Source organism: Pelophylax lessonae, assembly GCF_965119305.1.
Source record: "Pelophylax lessonae genome assembly, chromosome: 7".
NCBI lineage: Eukaryota > Metazoa > Chordata > Amphibia > Anura > Ranidae > Pelophylax > Pelophylax lessonae.
Genome location: NC_138774.1, coordinates 266579778 through 266597587, shown reverse-complemented (window position 1 = coordinate 266597587; position 17810 = coordinate 266579778). Strand labels below are relative to the sequence as shown.

The 17810-nt window shown below is 43.0% G+C and overlaps 1 protein-coding gene across 2 annotated transcripts in view; it reads left to right on the top strand.

Moving 5' to 3' along the window:
- Positions 1–17810, top strand: part of IQSEC2 (IQ motif and Sec7 domain ArfGEF 2) — a 525300-nt gene that overhangs the window by 442954 nt on the left and 64536 nt on the right. For both annotated transcript variants that reach the window (XM_082262910.1, XM_082262909.1), the window contains 4 exons: positions 172–558; positions 6580–7460; positions 16499–16660; positions 17673–17795. In XM_082262910.1, the coding sequence (XP_082119036.1) occupies positions 172–558; positions 6580–7460; positions 16499–16660; positions 17673–17795 (1553 nt within the window). The remainder of the gene's footprint in view (positions 1–171; positions 559–6579; positions 7461–16498; positions 16661–17672; positions 17796–17810) is intronic.

Sequence of the window (17810 nt, the reverse complement as noted above, 5' to 3'; positions counted from 1 at the left end):
TACTGTTAGTCCCAGGGACGGGTTTGAAGACTTCTCTTGCTATTTCTGTCCATGCTTCTATCCTGTCCTTACTGCTCCCTCTAACCTCATGTTTCAGACTGTCCTTCTGTCCTCTTTGGTGTCTCCTGGACCCTTGTCTTACACACACACTCTACCTGTCTCCTGATGTAGGTGGAGATGCTGGAGAGGAAGTATGGGGGCTATTTCCTCAGTCGGCGAGCGGCTCGCACCATCCAGACTGCGTTCAGACAGTATCGCATGAATAAGAACTTTGAACGCCTTCGTAGCTCTGCTTCTGAGAGCCGCATGTCTCGTCGGATCATCTTATCCAACATGCGCATGCAGTACTCCTTTGAGGAGTACGACAAGACCCACAACGTCCCATATTTCCAGGGCAAACCGGTATCATTGGACGAAGGGGTAGCTGCATGTCGTGGGCAGGGGGAGCGAGGTCTTCAATATGGGGGCTCCTGCAGCGGTATTGACGGTGATTCCATCAACACCTCAGGGGAGTTTTCCAATGAAATCACAGAACTGGAGGATTCCTTCTCCAAACAGGTGAGACACAAGATGGGTGAGTGTTATATTGGGGAGGAGGTAAAGTAACTTTTATAGTAAATAAACGGGATAAAAACATAGAGATCAAAGTCTTATAAACACTGGTGGATTTTTTTTTTTTTTTTAAACTATTACTAAAGCCAGCCTAGAAAATCCCACTTTACAGGGTCATTATACTCAAACCAGATGCTAGTGGCTAAATAAACCATTGGTGTCTTTTGTGTCTCAGGGACTCAGGCAGTAAAGTAATGCCTCCATATTTCCCAGCCACGCTGCAACAAAACCATTCGTTATCACTGTCCATGCTACATGTTTTTGTCATGTGAGTGAGTGAATGCCCCTTGTAATTCCCATGGCGGCTGGACAGATTTAATTCAAGTGCAGAAATCTTGCTACCAGAGTCCCTGAGAGGTACAAGGAACCAGTGACTGATTCACCACCCCATCTGCTCTGATTACATAGCTAAGCTAATTGTTTTGAGTGTATTGATCCTGTAAGGGTACCACAAACTTACAATGGTGGCAGCCATCTTCTTGACTGAACGAGGGAAACTACCTTTATTGGTCTTTAATCTTCTTGAAAATAGTGAAATAACAGATGCATTTTACGCTTTGTTTATAAGTTGGTTGATAGTTTCGATCAGTCCACAAAATGACTGCTATAGACGTATAAGGGTGAAGGGTCCATTTTAAATGACATTCCTAGTGTGTCCTCTCTCCTAGATGTGTCGTAGCGCACTATATAGCTGTACATTTGTCTTCCTCCTGCTACATTTTTGTGACTCCCCTGCCAAGTCACCCTTTTTTGTGTTTTTGCTCTTGAAGAAATGACAATATTGCTGCCTCTACACGGTCCCACTTTTTTCCCCGATGCATTTTATATAGTGATGTCTGAAGGTTTCCTTTTTTTGTTTTTTAACATAGCAATATTTTTGATTTATGTGGGTTTTCCCACTTTGAGTGAGACCTCAACATTTATTTAGTTTCATTAATTTTTATTACGTTTTGACATACATAACAGAATAAGCAGCCAAGTGAGCAAGCAAACAATGCATTACAAATGGGTCCAAAATATATATATAAAGGGCATAGTAGTGAGATAACCAATCACTGATAACATGACAGCATAGCAAACATCTACTGGTAAGCATAACACCTTTAACATTGCGCCCCCCAGGCACCCCAAGGTGAACAAACTGTGCCTGGAGAGGATGAAAGGAAAAATCCAGTACAGGTTCACAAATCGGCATTGCAAACAATCTTACAACCATTAAGAATAACAACATGCCCGGGGCAAACAGCAAGGCACATGAGGTTGACCCAGATACCTAGGAGGAGCACTTGGAGGAGGCATGGACTGGAAAGGCAGAACGAAGGGGAAGGGAGGCAAAAATAGGGAACAGGAACAAAGGGCGGGAAGAGCAGAAGAGAGGAGCCGGAAGGGTGGAGAGGACATGACAGGGAAAGGTCCAGCGGGGTCCAAGTAGGGAACCACTATATCAGTCTAAGACTGTGCACTTGGGGTGAGATAGCCAAACTCCCCATTTCCTCCGGAAGGAGGGAGCAGCAAGATTGACAACTGCAAGTGTTCTCTCCACCATGCAATGGTGGCTAAGTGCAAGGACAACTCCTCAACATTTATTTGTGCCCCATGCCTTTACGGGATTCACTTTGAGGTTAGGTTTAAATACGATAGTGGTGTCTTTTGAATAGTAGCTGGGCATTTGGTAGGCACCTGAGGCTCACCTGAGCTAAATGTTACAGTATCTGTCTTGACCTTACCATATTTACTATGAACACCATGCACTTTTTTCAGTACCTGTGGGCACAGCAGGGTCTCTGTATATGGGCAGTGGTTAGGTGGTGATGCAACCACTAATGGTGCCTACTTAAAGAGTTACTGTGCAGGACAAAGTGACAGTGTACCTGCAAACGGCTTTTCCCGACCTCCATTTACTCATTTTGCCTGTGATGCCTTGGAGCTTCTTGCTGCTCCTCAGATGAGAATTGGCTGTGTTGGCATCCTGGGGGAATTGCCTCTCCTGCACTCACAGGCATCAGGCCTTGGCTATTAGTCCCAGGCACCATCACAGAGGAAATGATCACATGCTACCTCATACCCTAAAGTGGCAGTTATTCTCTTCAACTGTAGAAAAAGAGGGAGCGCAGGTAAGAGGAGTACAAGGGGTCGGTGAATGACTTTTGCGGAGACACTGTCACTTTGCGCTGTATGGGAAAGGTGACAGTGCCTCTTTGAAGCAGCATCATTAGCTGTCTGCAGTCTTGTACTTGCACAGAGCAGCTTCACCCATCTACTGCCCATATGCACAGATCCTGCTGTGTCCACAAGTGCCAAAAATTGTGCTGGTCCTCATAGGAAATAAGGCACGGTCCCAATTAACTGCGAGCAATCAGTGCATTGTGTTTACTGCCTTCCCAAGGCATCCTGCCTATGCACGATCTACTATTACTCCTGGGTAATAGACTTCAGGCAGCATCTAAAGCCAAATTGTTTCTAATCCCAAGAGCAAACATTTAGTATATTGCAACTTACCAGTCCCCTTGAATAAGGTACCAGTGTTAGTTTTTGTTTTCAGACTTTTTTCCTTTTACCCAGTGATCTTCCCAGTAACACTTTTTGTCCTATGTCTTAACCATATGTTGGTGGCAGTGGAGTGGGTCTGTAGTTTACAGCGATAACTGGGGACCGTACTGATTAAACAGAGAGCAATAGAAACAAAGAGGACAAGAACTTAAGATTTTACAAGGTTTCTGGCAGGATCATCGCATATTTTTTTGCTCTTTTCAAACAGATGTAACAAAACACTATTGATTTGTATACCGTGCCGTGAAAAAGTATTCATACTCTTTTTTTTTTTTTTTTTTTTTTTTTAATTTTCCACATTTTGTCATGTTACAACCAAAAAATGTAAATGTATTTTATTAGGATTTTATGTGATAGACCAGTGATGGAGAACCTTGGCACCCCAGATGTTTTGGAACTACATTTCCCATGATGCTCAACTACACTGCAGAGTGCGTGAGCATCATGGGAAATGTAGTTCCAAAACATCTGGGGGGCCAAGGTTCGCCATCACTGTGATAGACCAACACAAATAAATGGTTTACCAAATTTTTTACAAATACATATCTGAAAAGTGTGGACGTGCATTTGTGTTCAGCCTCCCTGAGTCAATCCTTTTGTAGAACCACCTTTCACTGCAATTACAGCTGCAAGTCTTTTTGGGGATGTCTCTACCAGCTTTGCATATCTAGAGAGTGACATTTTTGCCAATTCTTCTTTGCAAAATAGCTCAAGCTCTGTCAGATTGGATGGAGAGCGTCTGTGAAATGCAATTTTCAAGTCTTGCCACAGATTCTCAATTGGTTTTAGGTCTGGACTTTGATTGGGACATTATAACACATGAATATGCTTTGATGTTAAACATTCCATTGTATCTCTGGCTGTATGTTTAGGGTTGTTGTCCTGCTGGAAGGTGAACTTCTGCCCTAGTCTTAAGTCTTTTGCAGACTCTAACATGTTTTCTTCTAAGATTGCCCTGTATCTTCCCATCAACTCTGACCAGCTTCCCTGTCCCTGCTGAAGAAAAGCATCCCCACAACCTGATACTGCCACCACCATGTTTTACGGTGGGGATGGTGTGTTCAGGGTGATATGCAGAGTTCATTTTCCGCCACACATAGCGATTTGCTTTTAGGCCAAAAAGTTTAATTTTGGCCTCATCTGGCCAGAGCACCTTTTTCCACATGTTTGCTGTGTCCCCCCCCCCCCCCCCATGATGACTTCTCACAAACTGCAAATGGGACTCCGTATGGCTTTCTTTCAGCAATGGCTTTCTTCTTACCACTCTTCCATAAAGGGCAGATTTGTGGAGTGCACGACTAATAGTTGTCCTGTGGACAGATTCTCCCACCTGATCTGTGGATCTCTGCAGCTCCTCCAGAGTTACCATGGGCCTATTGGCTGCTTCTCTGATTAAAGCTCTCCTTGCCTGGCCTGTCAGTTTAGGTGGACGGCCATGTCTTGGTAGGTTTGCAGTTGTACCATACTCTTTCCATTTTCGGATGATGGATTGGACAGTGCTCCGTGAGAGGTTTAAAGCTTGGGATTTTCTTTTTTTTTTTATAACCTAACCCTGCTTTAAACTTCTCCACAACTTTATTTTATTTTTTACTTTATTTACTAATTAGATGACTTCTGAAGGCAATTGGTTCCACAAGATTTTAATTAAAAAAAATGTGAAAACTATTTATCATTTTCCTTCCACTTCACAATTATATGCCACTTTGCGTTGGTCTATAACATACACCCCCAATAAAATACATATATGTCTTTGGTTGTAACTTGACAAAATGTGAAAAATGTCAAGGGGTGTGAATACTTTTTCAAGGCATTGTATTTAACACACAGAAAGTAAGCAAATAAGAGAAGTTTATTGTTAGAGTTGTAGTGACGATTCATCTTTTGCCTCCTGTTAAACAGGTTTTTTTCCCCAGAGTTATACAAATTGTTACATTAGTTATACAAATTGTTTCCCTCGAGTATTATCATCGGGATCTGATGGGTGGTAATGATCTATTTTGAAGTTATTTTATTTTGTGTCCTGTATTTTAATAATTTCATACACATCATCATTTATTAGGCAAACTAAAAGCTTTAAGTAATAAACCTTTTGCTGAAAGGTAACACACAAAGAGCTCATTATCAACCAATCAGTTTCTATTGAACTGAGTTTTCTGCTATGGGTACATCCTCATGTTTTTAGAATTTAGTTTATTGGTTTCAAATTTGGAAATTGAATTGGATAAATCTTTCCATTAAGTTGAGGCTGATTGTCGCAGGAGACCTTGCGCTGGGCTTAATGAATACGGCTTTGTACAGATTTCCATTGTTCATTTTTTTTTTAATGCTAAATAGGAATATTTTTTATCTAGAAATGACAATAGATGATATGGTAGAGTTTTCTAAGAGGATGGTTACCAGTTTTATAATCTGCGTAATTTGCTTTTTTCGGGATAGATACAGCTAGCTATATATTCTAAGTTAAGGCATCTTGTGCTACATTTGTGAACATAAGATTTAAAGCTCAACTGAAGTTTTAGTTTAAATCTGATAATTACACTTCAGGTGAAACTAAAACAAAGGTTTTGTTTTCTTTAGAAAGTAGCCTCCGCTTGAATAGAAACCTGTCAACCTGCTGTAGAGAAGGACCTTGTATGGAACGGAAGCAGTGGTCTCTCTGTAGAGGACCAGCCACACCCCCTTCTTAGTCCGAGATGGTGTTCCCCAGTCATAATGGAACATGAGCTTTGCTGATAAGAAACCTCTATAGATCACTATGACCACTGCTTCCACAAAGTGAAGAATCCTTCCCAACAACATGCTGGCACCTTTCTCCATAGCATGCTGACTTTTCTATTCAGGTTGTGGCTACTTTTTTTTCTAAGAAAGCAAACTCTAAAGCTGGATACACACTATCCAACTTTTGTTGTCAGATTTCCTTCAGATTTACCTTTTCTATGTAGTGCAAGGGCCTGCCAGATTGCATACAAATTGAAAGTGTTTAGGTTTGACCTCATATTATATGGTTTTGGTAAGTCTAAAGGAAAAAGTCTTCAGAAAATCTTATCGTGTGTATGGCCCATTAGGCTTGAATCGCCTTTTTTTTTAAAGGCCAACTCCAACTGGACCCTATTGTTTTGAATAACATGGTTGCTGTCGGTAACTCTTCGGTAGGTTCATTGTCACTTTTTATCCCTGAGACAGCAGGACAAATAAAGAGGAGAATGGGGATTACGAAGGCAGGACAACAACAATAAAATCCTGACACAGGTTCTCCCCTTTACCCGATCTACTAAACGAAAAGTGTTTGGAGAGATTTCACATTACTTCAGGCTCTGTGACCTCCACCGCTGGGGACAGGAAATAAGGGATAATTTCCCAAATGTAGACACAGCAATAAAAAAAAAATAAACCTGACTTTCTCACTCTTTCTCATAGGTTAAGTCCTTGGCTGAGTCAATAGATGATGCCCTAAGCTGCCGATCTATGCACTGCCCAGATCCTCGAGATGAAAAAGGGAGCTTGGAAAAGGGAGAGAGCAAGGAACAACATGGAGACAGTACTGCCACTTCCTTCAGTGATGTCACTCTTTATATGGACGAAGGAGTACCCGTGTCACCTCTTTCTCTTGACCGGCCTCCAAGCTCTGATCAGGACACTCCACAAGGAACTAGTTCACGGCAGGAGTACTGGGCCACCTCTTCCTCCCGGGAAGACAGTCGAGAGAATGGTAGTAGGAGGAGCACTCCCTGCATGGAGTGCCGGGACTTTCGCATGAGAGGCGCTCATCTTCCTTTGCTCACTATTGAGCCTCCTAGTGACAGTTCTGTGGACCTAAGTGATAGGTCAGACCGAGGCTCTTTAAATAGGCAGGTTGTTTATGAACAAGAGAACTGCAGCCCACATGGGACTCTTAAACAAGCACCTCACAAAGGACCTGCACGCTCCCCACATCCCCATCGCCATTATCATCCGGACCCTCTGCCTCCTCCATCAGACCCTGGGGGTGGAAATAACGGTACTTCAGTGGGGGTTGTGGGAGGCGGGATGGGAGGGGTGCGACATATGCATCATGGTAAACAGGAACTTGGGGAGAATTCTGATGGTGACAATGAAAGTCTAAACAGCACCACCAACTCCAATGAAACCATCAACTGCAGCTCAGGCTCCTCTTCCCGTGACAGCCTACGGGAGCCCCCCAATACCCTTTGTAAGCAGACGTACCAGAGGGAAACCAGGCACAGCTGGGACTCTCCTGCTTTCAACAATGATGTGGTGCAAAGGAGGCAATACCGCATCGGTCTCAACCTCTTTAACAAGTAGGTATCGGATACATCCATCAGTAGAGGTCTTAATAATGGAAGTCTTATGTAAACTGTGTGGTTGTTGGATAACTGGTTAAACATACCAGGTGTTTCTGAGCATGTGCTTGATGAATATCTGATTTCAGGAGGTAGATGTATGTTCTGTAAGTTCAGCCTCGAAGTGTATGTGTTGTCCGCACATAATGTCAATAATATTTGGGTGGCATTACATACTATACCAGGCTTTCTTAACCCTTTTACCGCACAGAAAATAATTTTTAGTTCTTTAGGAACTTCTGCAAAAGCATTATATCTACAGCGTGATTAGTAAGTAGTAGATAATAATACAAAAGAATGTGGCATACTTAATGTGTTTGACACCTGAACCTGTACTTTTTTAAAACCCCCCTGCTATACAACATGAACTGAAAAAAGAAATAGTCTGAAAAGAAACATAAAATTGTAGTGTCCCTGTACTGTATATTGGAGGTCTGTAAGAAGTTCTTTATTGTGGTCAGTACTCTCTTACATTTGAAGTCAGTGGAAGAGGCACTCCCTTCGATTTGTGGTCAGTGGGAGAGGTGAACACTTTGGTGGTCATTAGGGGAAAGTGTTCCCTAACATTGGGTGAACTATACGTACTTGTGTCTTTTTTCAACCTGACGAGGTCATCACTATAGAAAAACATCGAAAGTCAGTGAAAGAGGCCCTCCTTTATGTTGGTGTTCAGTTCGAGAGGTGCGCCATTGCATTGGTGGCGTTTAGGAAAGGTACTATTTTAAATTGATGGTCACTGGGAGGAACAGGTCTTACATTGGTGGAAGAATGGAGGCAAGCACTGTCAGGTGTGTTATCATTCTGCTAGTGTTCATGAAACTCCTAAAACACTCTAGAGAATCCCTAGAGTTCCACAGGATGCTGGTAGAAATTCCATATGATCCAGTGACCATTCCCTAAGAGGAGATTTCCCCTAAATTTAAAGAGATTTCCCCTGGCTTCCTGTTTTGTCTTCAGGATATTTTCCATTGGGGCATAAAAAAACCCCTCTTTTAACCATTCCCTACAAAGCTAAAAAAAAAGTCTAACAATATAATCCCAAACTCTGGTGTCTTATAGCCTGAGTGTTTCGTAAAAGCACACAGCCTGAGTGTTTCGTAAAAGCACACAGTTGTACATTTTTGTGCGCATTTACGACACAGGAGAAAACAGCGTGTTGCCCTAGCAGTGCCATGCCTTAAAAAACAGGCAAAGCTTGATGCCCCAGAAAAGCTACTTTGATGCGATTGTCGCACATAGGCTAGGCCAGTTAAAAGAATGGCTATACGTGCAGTACGTAAATATGTCCAAAACATGCACAAACGTGGCGTGATTTGTATTCTCCATACGCCTTAGGTGTGAATGCAGCCTAATACCAGACAGAGATTCTTGGAATACTAGCTAATAGTGTCATCTATTATATTAAGTAGTTAGTTAAGTATAGAGTCACTCGTCCTATTATTTTATTTTATGACCTTGTTTAGTTCTATTTAACTTGTTTAACCTACAACTCCAGGCCAAAAGATTATGTTGCTTTTCCAGTGTTTACTACATCTCTGGAGTTTACTATGCTTGAACTTCATAACAATTGCTATTTTGAATGTAGTTTAGCAGGATGCGTTATCTGGCTCTTTAATAAGACACATTGACTGTGTCCAAAGTAACCTATTCAAACCGACCAAAATCTGGCTGGTTACCACGCAGCCAGGGGCTTATTTATTAAAGTGTTACAAAAGGCAAACATTTTTTTCTAGTTTTGGATGAATTGGAGAGGGATTAGAACCTTGGTACGTTTTTATTATCTGTGCTCCTGTTGGGGAGATTAACCCTCTTTATTTGTCCTGTTTGCCATTATCTTCAAAAGTTAAAGAAAATCCAAACGTTTGAGTTGACATTAGAATAGTAATAGAGGGGAAATATTTCAGTAGGGACACCCTGATATTCCCTTACTTTGTAGGGATTTCCTCTCACTTCCTGTTGTGACTATGGGACAGGAAGTGATGGGATATCTTCACTACCAGACATAGAGCACAAAAAAAAAAAAAAGTTACAGGGTTACACTTTGAGCCAACAATGAATGTCAAGTGCAGTAACCTCTAGTAACCAGTGACAAACTTTCATTGCATTAATCTCACAAAAGCTATTGGTCTAAAAACCTTGGCTGTTTACGCGCTTTTTGATTTAGCCTGCTACTCTGATCTCTCATGCCCACCCCTGTCCAAGAGCCCAATGAGCCATTTATAAGGGCCCCTAGGAAGTTAAAGAATTATTCACTGATATTTTCCAGCTTGTTGAAAAATATCTGAGTGGCTTGGCTAATCCTTCTCTCTGAAAAGAGGGGAGGAAAGTGTTAATTGTATTTGTGCTGCTTCAGTCTGTTGGCGAAGCCTCACAAGAGGTAGTGGCAGGTCTTTACACAGGGTATGGTGCCATCACAATCCTTCTGGCAAGATCCTGGGATTGCAGAGTATCCTAAATCTGGCAAGAAGACACTCTATGGAATGCCTGAAAAAAAAAATGTAAATACCACAAGTAGGTGGATGCAGCATTGTTCCAGCGCTGCATCTGTCCACCACCATTTCCAGACCAAGAACTGGGTGATCAAGCATCACTGATCACTCAGCTCTCAGGCTGCAGAGAGTGGTGACTGTTAGGCACTGGTTCTCTGCTCTCCCCTCTAGCACTCACTGGAGGGCTGGACTGTGGAGGGGCAGGAGTGGCTGGCTTGAGGCTTTTATTGGTTCCCTGAGAGGCTGAGCCAGTCCCTGACTGTCTGAGACCCCCCCCCCCCCCCCTCATTGTACATCTTAGACCAGGGGTGAGGTGGTGTTGGGGAGGCACAGTTTGGGGGTTATCTTTCAGGGGTCAGGTGGGGGGGTGCATGGTTTAGGGTTGAGGTGGTATTGTAGGGGAAGTTGGTTTAGGGGTGAGGTGGTATGGGGGGGGGGGCACGGTTTGGGAGTGAGTTGGTATTGGGGGGGGGCACAGTTTGGGTGGGGCACGGTTCAGGGGTCAGGATCTTTTCATAGCCTGGAATGGCTCTTGACGTCAGCCGACAGCGAGCTTTAGACTGCTGTTGGCTGAAAACTGGTCACAGGAGTGTAGAACGAAGTGCACTCCTGTGATCCAAAGTACAGCGAAAAAAATCTTTAGCTATACTTTCCTTTTTAAAGTGTATGTATAGCAAAAACTTTATTTTTTGTAGTTTTTGGGTAGTGGGGAAGGTTTAGAACCCTTGTGGCTCATTGAGGAGATTTATTCTCTCTGTCTTGTTGGCTATTCTCATTGAAATAGAACATTATGGGAAATACAATATTTTACAGCTGTCCCTATTGCAGAAATATAGGGGCACACTTTCAATGAGGATGGAAATTTCCCTCAATTTGTAGAGATTTCCTCTAACTTTCTGTTCCATCAGGAAGTGGAAGAAAATCTCAACAATTAGACCCAGTCAGCAAAAAACTGTCTCCAGTGCTGTTTTACCCAAAGTTCTACGTCAGGGGTCTTCAAACTATGGCCCTCCAGTTGTTCAGGAACTGCAGTTCCCATCATGCCTAGTCATGTTTGTGGATGTCAGAGTTTTCCATGCCTCATGGGATATGTAGTTCCGCAACAGCTGGATGGCCGAAGTTTTAGGATCCCTGTTCTACGTCCTCACATAAAATGCATTGTACTTTGTGGAGAAGAGCATGCCACCATGTCTAAAGCACCATAGAGAGGTGGCAGCACTGGATCAGTCACATGATGAGGGGAACCTGCTGGAGCCAAAAGTAGTGCAAATATTACCCCTAAACTCTGCACTTCTGGACTAAATGAGCTTTTAACCCTTATATTGGGGGAGGGGCACTGTAAGGATAGATTTTTTTTTTTTAAATTCCTGGTGTTTTCCTTGAATATCTTTTATGTGAAAAAGATCTTTAATACAGCGTGGACCAGTAAAATAAGTTGCGTGTTTTGTGAATTGACGCTCGAGAAAAGTGGCTTATGGCTTTCAAAGTTTTAGGTTGCTGACTCATTGGGAAGTTGCAGATCCCACATAGTAAACAAGCAAATAAAGCTGCCATGATAGTAATTTTGACATTCCTGGTGTCAGACTAACCACTGCTTGTGAGTAAAAAAATATTTCTCCTGCTTAGTCATTGGAATATTTGTGGCTTTTTTCTTCTTCTGACCCAGTAACTTGAAGTTTTCTAGTCTGGGATATACTGGATATACTTTACACCCAGCTGTGGTTCAGCTGTTGTCACTCGGCATGTTGTAGCAGCATTCCAAATTATATGCTTTTGTTATTCCTACTTGCCCTGAAAAATGATCGCTAGTCCCTGATAGCCCCTAAAAGACAACTGTTGACACTGTGTTTATTCCTTTATGTAATAACACTTGGGGCTTCCATTATTTGGTTTTGTGACTATATTAGGTGAGTGATTTATTGAGCGTCCCCTCGCCTTTTTGGGAATTCCCCGGCCGCAGTTCATTGGGCAAGAGTGACGGCTTCCTTTTGGGTTTGGTCCAAACTAGGGATCGACCGATTATCGGCAAAGCAGATATATCAAGGGCCGATCTGCACTTTCCCTGATATACCGCAATTGGCCACCAAGGTGGCCGATATTTCGGAAAGTGCTTGTACCGGAGTGATGCCTGCAGCTAGAGGCATCACCCCGGTACCGGCGTCCATAGCCGACAGTCGGCTGTCTTGTAATGACAACCGATGTGGCTAAGAAGCTGCTCGGCTGTCATTACAAGGAGCTGGAGGGGACACCCCCCCCCCCTCCCGCCACCTTCTGCGGTCCACCCGGGTCTCCCGTCCCACTGGGAGACCCGGGCATCCAGCCTGCATGGTCGGCGCAGACCAGATCAAAGCCGCATTCAGCTCTGATTGGGTCTCCAAGCAAAAATCCAGAAGTGATGTAATGACATCACTTCCGGGTACTGGCGCCAGATTAAAAAAAATGAGCGCATTAAAAACAGCCAAACTTGGCATTTTGAATGCTTTTAAGTGCAGAGGAGGGGTTTGGAGTCTTTTAGACCCCCCAGATGCCCCCACAAGAGCACCTGTCAAGTAAAAGAAAAAAAAGAAAATGTTTTTTTAAATGTACAAAAATATCGGCCTATGTCAGCCGATACAGATACGCGATGACCAAAATATCGGTATCGGCAATGAAAAAACTATATCGGTCAATCCCTAGTCCAAACTGAGCTCCTCTGATTTTGCTTATGACCCCACTTACTGGTGAAATCTGCCACTGCTTGGCAACTCTAAAATATAACTGTCCTCTGTGGGAATAATTGTACTTTTTTTTATAATAGGAAATCTGTTATCTAAGGGCTACAAAACAGTTGAACCAAGCCCTTCTCTTTTTTCTGCAAAGGGAACTCCAGCATATAGGGGATTTTTTCTTTTTTCTTGAAAGCCCCACGTTTTCTAAGAAGGATGTTAAGAACTGAAGTAGAATCATACTGAACACTGCGATGGGAATTTACAATGAGTGGTGCAAGCAAAATGATGCAGTTGCTGCTTCTAATTAACAAAGGGGCACAAGCCCCCTTTTTTAATTGGGAGCAATCGGCTCTCTGTTTTGTGGCTTTGACAGGTATAGCACACAGAGCTGGGAGCTGCATTTTCCAATATCTTTGCCTGTCCCCCACCCCTGCTCATCTCCGAGCAATGAGGAGGAGGAGGAGGAGGGTTGTTAATCCTGCAGGCTCTGCTCCTGTATTGTGATCACTATACAAGCAGAGAGAGGGACATGAGCTGAGTGCACTTTCAACCCATATCCCATATGACCAGGTTACACCTGGCAGCAATCTTCTCAATGAAAATCTTCTGCATTCCCTCTGTTGATTGGGGGTAGACCTGCACTGGTTTCTAATTAAAGTGTCGCTAAAGGCATTTTTTTTTTTTTTTTCGTTTTGGATGGATTAAAACACCAGTCAGGTTTTATAGCTGTCTATACCCTTGTTAGGGAGATTCATCTTCTCTCTTTGCCCAGTTTACTGTTATCAAAAGTGCAAGTAAAAGAAAATCCCAATTTTTGGGTTGACATCAGAACAGGAATAGAGGGGATATCTTCCAAAGAGGGGCACTAGTTCTGGTGACACCCGAGATTCCTCTCTTCCTGTTTTAGGTATGGGACAGGAGGTGAAGGCAAATCTCTCCAATGAGATACAGATGGATTAAAAAACAAACTGGTTACAACCCTCCCTTACTCTATTCAAATTGTAAAAAAAAAACTGGTACAGGTGGAACAGGTCTATCTTGCTCAGTTAGGGTGGTGCACCCCCCCCCCCCCCTCTCCTGACAATGCTTGGTGCAGATGAGGAAACTACTGAAACAATGGCTGGTATGCCATTGGTTTAAAAGGACTGTCCATTTTTGGACAATGCTTCTATAGTAACAATTGCCATAGAAAAATGAAAGTTTATCTCTAGCTAAAGACTTTCCTTTAGTTTTGGAGAGTGCAGCAAAGGGTTAAAACTGCTGTCAGATATGTTTTCTGTCTGTAGCCCATTGGAGAGGGTTCCCCCTCTTTCCTGTCCAGGAATCACACTATTAAATTAGAGAAAATCTATTTAATGTAAAGCGAAATCCCACTGAGCTAAGTGCAAACTTAAGTACCCATAGCAAGCAAACGGGACCCAGTATATACAAAAATGGCTTCAGCCAAGTGAATTCCTATGGGCCCTTTTCAGCTTAAATATTAGAATAGAGTGCACCTTTAATAAACACCTTTATATAGTGGCTCTACAGAGCTACTTTGCATGCAGCAGGGCTGGTTTGCTTGTGTATACCGATTTCCCATTGTGGTTTAAAACACACGTAAAAAAAAAAGAAAATTTCCTCCAAAAAATTAAAGGAACGTTTTAATCAGAGTATAGCATCAAATCAATTCGACTCCTGGGATATTTATCTGCTCAGTTAAGTAGCAGAGGGGTTTGTTAATCAGTTTCAGCTACTTTGGCGTTAATGAAATTAACAGGTGCAATAGATGGGCAACAATGAGACGACCTCCAAAACAGGAATGGTTTTACAGGTGGAGGCCTCTGACAAGTTTTTCCCTACTCTTTTCCGACGGTTTTTCACTAGTTTTGCATTTGGCTAAGGTCAGTGTCACTACTGGGTAGCATGAGGCGATACCTGGACCCTATAGGGGTTGCAGAGGCAGTCCAACTCCTCCAGTACGGCACATCAATATGTGCCATTGCCAGAAGGTTTTCTGTGTCTCCCAGCACAGACTCAAGAGCATGGAAGAGATTCCAAAAGACAGGCAGTTATTCTAGGAGAGCTGGACAGGGATGTAGAAGGTCCTTAACCCATCAGCAGGACTGGTATCTGCTCCTTTGTGCAAGGGTGGGCACTGCCAGAGCCCAACAAAATGACCTCCAGTAGGGTGCATGTCTCTGACCAAACAATCGGAAACAGACTTCATGAGGGTGGCCTGAGGGCCCGATGTCCTCTAGTGGGCCCTGTGCTCACTGCCCGTCACCGTGGAGCTCATTTGGCATTGAACACCAGAATTGGCAGGTCTGCCACTGGCGCCCTGTGCTTTTCACAGATAAGAGCAGGTTCACCCTGAGCACATGTGACAGATGTGAAAGGGTCTGCAAAAGCCACGGAGAACGTAATGCTTCCTGCAACATCGTTCAGCATGACCAGTTTGGTGGTGGGTCAGCGATGGTCTGGGGAGGCATATCCATGGAGGGATGCACAGATCTCTACAGGCTAGACAATGGCACCCTGACTGCCATTAGGTATCGGGGTGAAGTCCTTGGACCCATTGTCAGACCCTACACTTGTGCAGTGGATCCTGGGTTCCACTTAAAGGTCATGCTCGCCTGACTTCAATCCAATAGAACAGCTATGGGACATTGTTTCGATCCATCCGACGCCACCAGGTTGCACATCAATCTGTTCAGGAGCTCAGCGATGCCCTGTTTCAGATCTGGGAGGAAATACCCTAGGACACCATCCATTGTCTCATTAGGCGCATGCCCCGACATTGTCAGGCATGCATACAAGCACATGAGGGCCATAGAATGTAGAGTACCATTTTGAGTTGCTGCAGTGAAATTTTTAGCAAAATGGACTAGCCTGCTGCATCATTTATTCACTTTTATTTTCGGGGTGCCTTTGAATTCAGCCCTCTGTAGGGTGATCATTTTAATTTCCACCAAGCAATGTGGCGTCCTTTTGTTCCTAACACATCACCCAGTCCGTATCAGTATAGATATCCAGCATGAGATTTTTCCCAGTTGAGATCTGTTTTGAAAGTGTTTCTTTTATTTTTTTTGAGCAGTGTATTTAAATACTTCACAGTGCCGCGCTGATCACATCTATAAATCTAAACCCCAAATTATTGTCCAGCTATTCCAATATTTGCATATGACACAAAAAAATTAAAATGTAAAATGTTTTTCTTAGACATAAGTACTGCACCTCTTTTCCATACACTTTTTTTTCCCACACTTTGCACATTTAGAGGTGATTACAAAAAGATTTATATATATATATCGGTCACTTTTATTTTTGTATAAGGGCTCTTTCACACATGGAGTCCGCCAGGCGGACTCCTTTTTTCTCAGCGGGGGATTGATCCGCCAATCCCCCGCTGAGCAGGCCGATGGCAGCTCTGTCTCCGCGCTGTGTGCGGAGACACAGCTGTCAGGTTCCCATTCATCTCTATGGGGGAATCGGATGGGAATGGACTGTCTGTCTGTTCTCATCCGATCCGCTGGACGGATGGAAAATAGGGTTTCCATCCGTCCGGTTTTGACGGATCGGATGTCAGCGGACATGTCTCTGCTGACATCCGATGCCCCATAGGGATGCATGGGGCGCCCGTTCAGATCCATGTGTGAAAGGGGCCTAAGAGTTAATAAAATGTGAAACTATGTTAAGAAATTATATACATTGTATCTGTTAGTGTAAATATTTTATTTATTTTTTATTTTAACTTCGCCTTAACATTTAATATTACTATTTAAATATAATGCAAATATATAATTATTTTTGTTTGCAGAAAGCCAGAAAAAGGAATTCAGTACTTGATTGAGAGGGGCTTCCTATCTGATACCCCCGTGGGGGTAGCACATTTTATCCTCGAAAGGAAAGGTCTGAGCCGACAAATGATTGGAGAGTTCCTTGGAAACCGCCAAAAACAGTTTAACAGAGATGTCTTAGAGTAAGGAAACCCACACCTTTGAATTTTCAAATGTGCAACTGTCAGACATTTTACTTTTTGATATTTTTTTTTATTTTTTTTTTTTTTTGTGTGCGTGATGTCTTTGTTATTGGCTGATCACAATTTGCCCTGTGTGTCTGCAAGGACACGGTATGCTGGACACTTGTGTTCTTCCATTAGTGTGACTATGTAGATAGACCTTTCCTGACCCTGGATCGCTCAAAAGTAAAAACAAAAATCTTTGAAAGTACTATTCACTTTTACCATTCCACTATGTTTAGCCAATTGGTTGCAGTCACCGTTTGGGCATTCTGACAGCTGCGGGTGCCGACTGTCCGTATACAAAAGCTAGCAGAGAAAATTAGGGCATAGTTTACATTTTAGCAAAAAATAAGCTTTGAAACTCAGCTGCTTTTCAAGCAAAAGAAGACTCTAAACACTCCAAACCACTCTGAATGAGCTCTCTCCTGCCATCTTCCCATCTAGAAAGATGACCAAGTCATCAAATGGTGGCAGCACCTGCATAGAGCAGCAATGCCAACAGGATTCCTTATGCGACAAGAGCCCTAAAGTTCACCATTGTGGAGAGTGAGTTTGGACACTTTTGAGCACATTCCTCCCTTTGATCAGATCTACAGAAATGATCCCTGAAAGTCTCGTCCTCAAGAAAACTTTTAACATGGTCCTCTGCCAGCAGTTCAGTTCTAGCGGTGTACGGACCTGGAGCTGGGGCACTACAAGTAGATGGTAAAATATTACAGCATTACAAACAGGGGCAGGATGGTAACAATAAGGGCCTAGCTGGATGGCAGTCTTGAATTTTATTATACAGAAAAATTCTGTTACTGTCCATGAACTGATGTGCATGGGTGCAGAACTCCGACTCAAAAAGGCATAGAGATGGAGCTCTTGGGTTCCATGTCTGCTGCATGTATTTTAGATATCAGTAATCAAATAGATTGTTCTTGTATCTTTATCGTGACTGATTGCCTTGTACTGCGCTTTATTGCAGCTGTGTGGTGGATGAAATGGATTTCTCAAACATGGATCTAGATGAGGCATTGCGCAAATTCCAGGCTCACATACGTGTTCAGGGAGAGGCACAGAAGGTGGAGAGGCTCATTGAGGCTTTCAGGTGAGCCTTCTGTTT